This window comes from Hetaerina americana, unplaced genomic scaffold, assembly GCF_022747635.1.
Source record: "Hetaerina americana unplaced genomic scaffold, ioHetAmer1.1.p SCAF_10, whole genome shotgun sequence".
In the NCBI taxonomy this organism is placed as follows: Eukaryota; Metazoa; Arthropoda; class Insecta; order Odonata; family Calopterygidae; genus Hetaerina; species Hetaerina americana.
In genome coordinates, this window is record NW_027286070.1 from 64,417,187 (window position 1) to 64,426,186 (window position 9,000).

The 9,000-nt window shown below is 39.6% G+C and overlaps 1 protein-coding gene across 1 annotated transcript; it reads right to left on the minus strand.

The window, feature by feature from the left end:
• Positions 1-75: 75 nt before the first annotated feature.
• Positions 76-7,250, minus strand: LOC139700178 (S-methyl-5'-thioadenosine phosphorylase-like). The gene is made up of 6 exons (XM_071598760.1): positions 7,077-7,250; positions 6,829-6,974; positions 6,531-6,698; positions 5,994-6,252; positions 343-546; positions 76-184 (listed from the first exon to the last, which is right to left on the minus strand). The coding sequence occupies exons 1-6, from the start codon at positions 7,089-7,091 to the stop codon at positions 155-157; spliced, it is 822 nt and encodes a 273-aa protein (XP_071454861.1). The 5' UTR covers positions 7,092-7,250; the 3' UTR covers positions 76-154.
• Between the last annotated feature and the right edge of the window lie 1,750 nt (positions 7,251-9,000).

Here is a 9,000-nt window from a genome sequence, read left to right on the forward strand (position 1 = left end):
TGTACATAGCATTATAAAAATTTTGGAATAATGTTGAAAAAATACTTTTCTATGCTTTCAAAGTTATCTTAAAAACCTTACCATCCACGCATTAAAGATATTGAAACCATTTGATATTTTGTAACCATGTGGTCCTTTTTGGAATTGACCAGATTCAATTCACCATGCTGGTCGCAACTACTTTCTGCAATGAAACAAACATTTGAATTATTTAGTAGTTACACATGTTAAAATATACTGTAATGCTCAGGATATATGTATCCAAGAATGACTTAACATTTATTGATAATACATGAATATTTATGAATCAAAAATAAAATTCCTGTCAAATGAAAACTTTACCTGCAAGGAAGTAATCTCATCATCCCAAGGCAGGGTTGAAATTTTTGGAATGACATTCTGGAGCAGCAAAGAAACCTTATCAATGTTTTTCTTGAAGCATTTCAATACATCTTGGGCATTGACTATAACTTCATGCCAGCAATCATAGTCTGTCACAATTCCAATGGCACTATACAGAAGTCCCAGCTCTTTTGCAAGACATAACTGCACATGAATAACAAAAATAAATTACTACAAGTTATTGAACAGGGTTTTAAAATAATCTAATACAGATGTTGGATAGCAGGGGTGGACCAGTCTGGCATCACACAGGTTCATCATTGATCCACTAAGCTTTTTAAAGCTCAGTGCAGGCATTTTAAAAATGTTTAAAGTCAAAATAAAAATGTTTTGTCATAACTTAAGTGCAATTGCTTGAGACACTATTTTCACAATATGAAAGCCCTCATGAAAACCAACTGAAGACAATTTTGGGATTATTTTTGGGGGAATCCCTTCTGGCACACCAAAATTTTGGCTCTTCCCTTAATCACTGAATGTTTTCCTTGCGGATTGCTCTCTTGGCCATTATGGACGTAGACATGGCACGGACCTGTATGTACGCTGGGGACACTTGCTACTTGAGGCACTTACTATTCCAGAGAATATTCAATGATGCGCTGCTGTATTAGATGGAAAGTTTCAATTAGAGTTTTCCACATGCTGCCATACTAGCTTCGAAAATATAATTTATACTTCCTGGCTTAACTTGGTAGAATTCTTTAATGTCCATATTAAATGAGTTTTTCATTTTCCACAGAATTTATTCTAATTAGCAGTCTGCACCAACACCTCCCCCCCCCATACCCACACCAGACCCAATGCTTAGTCTTAACCAAGGTGCCACCACCTCTTCCTCCTTAAACCGAAAAAGCCACAACCACAGACTTAGAAGTCGACCACCAAACCCACAACCTTCAACTTCCCCCCTATCCTGTTCTGATGGATATATATATTCAACAGCTGTGTCAGTCACTTGTACCTGATGATGCCGCAAGTCAGTGAAACGCATTATACTGTGAAATAAAGTCTGTGGAAAATCACAAACTCATTTAACACATTGCATATTCAATATACTTTCCTCATATATATATATATATATATATATATATATATATATATATATATATATATATATATATATATATATATATATATATACACATTCAAACACGAAATCCCGCCAAACGGCGAATAAATACTCATATATACAGAAACAGATATAAGGAAACGGGATAGGAACACATATAAAGGACGAACACAATAGAGGTGGGGAAGGCGGAATCGAACGGATCACAAGAGTAAAAATATTTCCTCAACCGGGACTCGAACACCGGATCTTTCCACTTGCCGGGCGGATGCTCTTAACCACTTGAGCTATCGAGGATAGTCAATTTACCCTGAGATCCGTGGGTCTAATATGTCGCCAAGCGCCCCGATTCTTTCAGCCAAGAGAAAAGGAACAGCGTGTGTGCGTGAAATTTTCTTTCAAACTTGGAAAATTGCTAAGGAGGCATTTGAAATGATTCGGCAAGCCTTTGTTAATGAAGCTATCAGTGGAAGCCAGTGTTTTGAATGGTACAGTCGTTTTTAATCCGGTAGAACTTCGACAGATGACGATTCGCGAACGGGGCGGCCTTCCAATTCAACAGACCCCAACCATGCCAAATCGGTGAACGATTTGGTGCGGGAAAATCGCTTGTTTAACTGTTCTGGGGATAGCCGAGAAAGTGAACATTAGTTTTGGATCCTGACAGACATTTAGGGCATGACGCGCGTCCCATCCAAATTCGTTCCGCGGGTGCTGACTGATGAACAGAGACAAAAACGTGTGGACATTGGTCATTACCTCTTGGATCGAACCAATGCCGAACCGGAGTTTCTTAAAATCATCGTAACCGGAGACAAAACCTGGGTTTACGGTGATGATGTTGATACAAAGGCCCAGTATTCTCGGTGGAAAGGTCCTCATTCTCTGCGACCAAAGAAAGCTCGCTTGCCCCAGTCCAATGTGAAGGTCATGCTGGTGTATTTCTTCGATTAGCAAGGGCTGAATCATTACTAATACGACCTGCCAGGTCAAACCGCCAACAAAGATTTCTTCATAACGAAGAGGCTGAGGGTCGCAGCGAGCCGAAAGAGGCCGGACAGGTGGAGAAACAATGCCTGGCGTTTCCAACGCGGATAACGCGCCGGCTCACACGGCGCTGAACGTGTGAGCCGTGACAGGAGTTTTCCGTGGCTGGAAATTTTGGGAGTTGACCGTGATCGTGACAGTTTTTCGCCAAAACGGGAACTTCCATGATCCTGCAGCCACCCTACTCTCCGGACGTGGCCCCATCAGACGTTTCTCTGTTTCCAAAGTTAAAATCAGCCTTGAAAGGGCGCAGATTTGACTCAATTGCGGACATTAAAACTAATTGTACGGCAGACCTGAAGAGTATCTCTAAGGCAGCTTACCAGGCTGGGTTCGTGAGCTGGAAGAAACGTTGGCTAAGGTGTGTCGTCAGGCAAGGCTTGTACTTTAAGGGCGACGAGTTCAATTAAGCTGTATTTGTCGAAATAAACAAGTTATAAAATCAGTCCAGTCTTTTATGATCACACCTTGAATTTGTTTGGCAGCCATCAATATTGAACGTTCCCAGTGAATTGGTGAAAATGGAGAAAATTGGTCATCGTTATGGGACACAATACTTATATTTGAAAGGCGTCAGCCCAACCAATATAAAGCTGAACTGGATTCTACTCTGGGTGTGTCTGCTCCTTCGTTGACAACAGTAAAATATAGGATAGCTGAGTTTAAACGAGGCCGTACGAGCTGTCAAGATGAGCATCGCATTGGTCGACCAAATGAGGTGATACTGGATGATCGTCGACTGAAAGTGCGCGAGCTAGCAGGCATTTCAAAAAGTGTGGACATGAGTAAGCTGTTTGCACGATGGGTGCTCACCCTTGAGCGAAACCAGTGTCGTGAAGATGTTTCAATTGAGTGTTTAGCAAAGTTTCACGCAACAAATCAGAATTTTTGCGCCGCTCCTCAACCATGGATGAAACATGGGACTGTTACTTCACACCCGAGACAAAAGAACAATCAAAACAATGGATTCAAAAGGGAGAACCGCCTCCAACGAAAACGAAGACCGTTTCATCTGCAGGCAAGGTCATGGTGTCCATTTTTGGGATGCGCGTGAGATAATTTTCATTGGCTATCTTGAAAAAGGAAAAACTATCAACGGCGATTATTATGCGAACTAATTGCAACGTCTGAGCGCAGAAATCAAGCAAAGTGTGGTATCATCAAGACAATGCACCAGCTCACAAATCCGTTCTTGCAATGGCCAAAATTCATGAATTAGTTTGAATTGCTACCTCATGCACCCTAATCGCCAGATTTAGCCCCCTCAGATTATTTTCTGTTCGAAAAATCGGAAAAATAGCTCGGTGGTCAAAAATTTTCCAACCGTGAAGAAGTGATGCCGGCAGTAAATGGCTATTTTGAGGAGCAAGACAGTTCTTATTATAAAAAGGGTATCCAACTTATTAAGCATAGCTGGGAAAAGTGTACAGAGCTGAAAGAAGATTATGTTGAAAAATAAATACGTACGACTCACGTCCCCTAAATTGGACCTTCTTTCATTACACATTTTTACCTTTGCAAGATAATATTGAATCATAAAATATGTTAACAGGCAGTTTCAGGAAACATTGATTCTTTCACTTTTGTTTATTCACCTATTGCAGAAAATAAAATTTTGTTTGTTCCAATTAAATTAAGATATATACTACTCGTGACAGTTTAAAGAAATGCGAAGGCTGTACTTTCCCTAGTTGGACCAATGCTGTTGCGGACAAATTTTGCCAGTCTTCCAGCTAGGCTCTTTCAGTGACACTAAATCAAAGTTCACCTGAAGACTATACTAGATCTGTTCAAAAGGAATCGCAACTTATGTGTTTTTTCAAAAATTATTTATTTATTCACGAATATCTATTTTGTCCCCTCCTAAGTGATCCCCATTAGATATTATACACTTGTGCCAACATTTTCCCCAATCCTCGAAGCAATTCAAAAAATCATTTTTTTTATCTTGTTCAGCTCCTCCTTCGATGCAGTCTTTACCTCGTGAATCGTAGCTTTGCGTCGTCCTGTCATGGGCCTCTTCAGTTTCGGGAACAAGAAAAAGTCACTGGAGGCCAGATCTGGGGAATACGGTGGCTGCGACATCATTAGTGTGCTGTTTTCGGCCAAAAATTCGCGCACAAGTAACGATGTGTGAGCAGGGGCGTTGTCATGGTACAATAGCCAATTGTACATGGTACAATTTTGTTCTTCCACAAATCCGGGCGTTGGTGGCGGATTGCTTGACGCAAATCGCGCAAACTTGCAGGCAATATTCCTTATTTACCGTTCTACCCAGTGGCAAGAACTAATGATGCACAACCCCTGCAATCGATGAAAACTGTAAGCAAAACTTTCACATTCGACCGAACTTGGCGCGATTAATTCGGTCTTGTCTCGTGCAGCAGCTTCCCTTAGGATGATTGAGATTTAGTTTCACGTCATAACCATAAACTCATGATTCGCCACCAGTTATGACCGTCTGGAGTAAATTTGGGTCGTCGCGGACAGAGTCCAACACCTCATTAAAATTGCTAATGCGTAGCTGTTTTTCGTCGAAATTGAGCAATTTTGGTACGAACTTCGCGGCGACCCGTGTCATAGGCACGGGTCATGGGAATGGCACGAGCCAATCGATATGCTTAGGTCCTCAACGACTTCTCTTACGGTGATTCGACGATTAGCCAATACTATTACCTTCACTTCATCAATGTTTTCGTCTGTTGTTGGCGTGCTCGGGCGTCCGGCACGCCAACAACAGACGTCCGTCGTTCACATCTTCTCGGCCATTGAGAACATTTTGTACCACCGATAAACGTGCAGTCCAAGGTAGCATTTCCATCTGCCATAGTCAACATTCGGAATGCGTCCGCGTACTTAATTTCGTTTTACACACAAAATTAGAAACAGATTCTTTGCAGCATTTCTTAGAACAAGTAAAAATCGAAGAAAAGCCAAAACACGTCTAAGAAAAACAGCTGTCAACAATTAACTGAACATTCAAAATGGCCGAACTTTTCGGCATAAACGAGAGACGCAAGTACCAACATAAGGCCACAAAAAAATAGAAATTCAAATATACGTTACCCGCGGAAATTCCAAATTCGCGATACTTTTTGAACAGACCTCGTACATGCTTGTCAACTTGCTCCATCAGCTCTCTTAATTTACATAACACCTACATATATGGGCATGTTGTGATTATTCTGAAGAAAAATTTGTTGAAGTCCTCAAGGCTGTGAACAATGCATTATAATATAGTTTATATATAAAAATTCACATTTGCGTCATTGAGTACTACTAAATTTACAAATAAGACGACTGAACAAAAACATGTTTTTGATGTGCTTCTAGCAGGTCCAATGGTATTGAACCACACGTAGAGGATTGATAAGAAAATTACATCACTATTGACAAATTTCATAAATTGAAAGTTAATTCTATATTATTACATAAAACCTTAGACAATAATTACAATAAGAAAAAGTGTACCCACCTCGGGTATTGCCGTCATATTTACTGCATGAGCTCCCCAGCTACGGTACAGTTTGCTCTCAGCTATTGATGAGAACCGGGGACCCTCTATGCAAACAACAGTTCCTTTTGGATGAGCTGAAACTTTGTTTTGGCAGGCTGACTCATAAATAACCTCTGATAACTTGTTACAAAACGCTGGTTCCATAGGAATGTGGCATACTCCACGTGTCGGAGTATTTTCTACACCATCGAAGAAAGTTGAGGTTCTCAAATTGGTCCTATTTGATTTAATTAAAACATTTTCTTGTGAGTACGAGTAAGTGACATTTAAATAACAATTACTTTAATTTACCAAATATTTACGCGCACAGTTCACGGTAATGAGAAGTAATTACACATTCTTCTTAAATAACAGAAACTTCCAATGCCTAACTAATTAAGAATGGCATAAAAAAGCGTTTCATCAAGTACATACTTTCAACATTATCATCCAAGTACATACCTGCATTTGTACTACAATTACTTAGTTTAAAATTTTTGACTGAAGATTTCTTACCGGTCTATAAAGGTGTCAAACATTATGATATCACCAGGATGGATCTCTTCTCGCAAAGATCCACATGCTGTCGTTGCAATGATATGAGTGCATCCTAGTTCCTTGAGACCCCAAATGTTGGCTCGATAGTTGACGTATGTAGGTGGAATGGTGTGATTGATACCATGTCTATAAGAATAACACCACACGCGTTACTGTACCATAAAATATTACGAAAATAATTTTCCATCCTAATTTATTTTTCGTCAAAAACAAGCAAAATAACGGAATTTTTAAGATTCATGAACGATACAAATACCTTGCCATCAATACACACTCAACACCGTTGACTTTCCCAATACGGAATGGGGCAGAAGGCTTCCCGAAAGGAGTAACAATTTCCTTTGAAGATTCTTCTTGAAAGAAATCGGGGTTGGCAAAACCAGAGCCTCCAATTATACCGATCTAATCCGAACCGCAGGAGAGCATGTAGAAATGAAACACGTGGTCTTAAATCGATAAAAATTTAAATATTAATATATAATAACAACATTTAACTTAACTCACCTTAATGGGGATCATTTTATACTAAGCTAATTACTAAAACTAATTCAATGAAACAATTCACAGTGGATTCTTCTGGACAATGCCTTAGGCATACGACTCTACCGGCACCGGAGACTTTGAAGTTACGCCCAATTTCACATTTCGCTCTTCAGCTCAAATCAATTGTCGCCCACTCTCGAGCTCAGACCTTCAACTCTGTGTTATTTAGGAAATCCGCTGAAATGTGAAGCTGTTTACAATTACACAACGTCGTTATTACATTCTTGGTTGATAGATGGCGCGGGCATCGCGTTACTACTCCGTGGTTGTGACACCGTCTTCCATATATTATTTTTTTCAAATATACATTATATTTTACTACCAAAACTTAAGCCCCGACGTTAATAAATGATTCAGGAGATGTTAGCAGTGAAGAAAAACTTCCACATTTCGCCTCTCATATTTATTGAACGGAGAAACACAAGTGCAATTTAAAAAGCAAATTGTTAATTAAAAAATGGAACTCACATTACAAGGCACATTTTAACAACAAATCTTCACAAAAGATTGGCAATTTTTGGTAGGTAGCACTAAAATCATGCACTTTATGTAAAATGTACATGAAATTTGATCAATTTACAGTTGAAAAATGAGCTTTCCTTTCAGTAATTTATTAAATTAATGACTATGACTGCTGCAGTCACCATGAAGGTAATTTAAGATGAAAGCATCACAAAAAAGTTGTAAAAAACAAATATAATTATAGAATATTTCACTACCACCCAAAAGGTTATCAGCTTGGCAGCATCCTGCTTCAGTTACAATGTTTCCATGCCATATATAGCAATGCTCCTTACCAAGGTTTGACGATCCTTTATTTAGCATCCTTACCAAACATCCCTGCCATCAATTCCCTCCTTGTGAAAGCCTCTTTCCTGGCGCAAGTCTTCTCATTTAATCCCTACTGCTTTGACCATTTTGGTCCAAAATACTTCCGAGGTACATAAACTGTTCCCACTGCTTTAGTTTTTGCCCTCTTATTTTTATGTTAAGCTTAGCCTTTCTCATTCTGGAAAATCGCATAACCTTTATTTTATTTATATTGATTCTCTTCCATCCATCCATTATACTGATATTCCAATTCACTCAGCAATGCTTGCAGCCCATTGGTTGACCAACAGACTAAGTTTGGTGATCAGCAAACCTAGCTGATTTTACAAATTCATCTCAAACTTTCATTACTATCTCAAGTTCTTCCCGTGCCTCTTAAATCATTTCCTCCACATATATGTTGAACTCGCTGGTAATAATGAAAACCCTGTCTTACATCTCATCCTAACACTGCCCATCCAGACTCAAGCAATTAGCCTAATCTAAGAGCAATTATATTAAACATTGGCTGCTAAATTTAATGGAGGTAAAGACCATTTCTGTTATGAAATGTAAATATTCTCATACCGCTGAAACTTGACTTGTTGAATATAATCAATGGTAATGCTGCAAAACACTGTTTTTTATATCATAGAAAAGAGTGCATACTCTATGGATGGCAAAATGATCCCCTTTCTAGATTCTTTCCCCTTATAGATGGTTTTCGTATTCAAGGGTTTCATGAGATGACGAATGCAGAAGCCATGCCTCTCCCGCTGTGGTTACAACTCACGGCTGATTGAACGAGTCCCGTAGTTACCAGGACTGATTTGCCCTATACTGTCCATCATAAAAGTCTTGGTAATAACAACTGAGTTAGTTTCTCGTTGCCTTCCTCAGTAGTGTTTTTAACATGGCAGATACTGCGTGGACTCCCATACAGGCTCCCAGCCCATCCAGCATGGGTGACACTATCAGGGGAAATTATCATTGCTCCCGCCAGCACAGATCTAGGGGTCATCAGAACGCACAAGCACTTGCGCCACGTCAAGGTTACAATCCATTGGAGGGTATT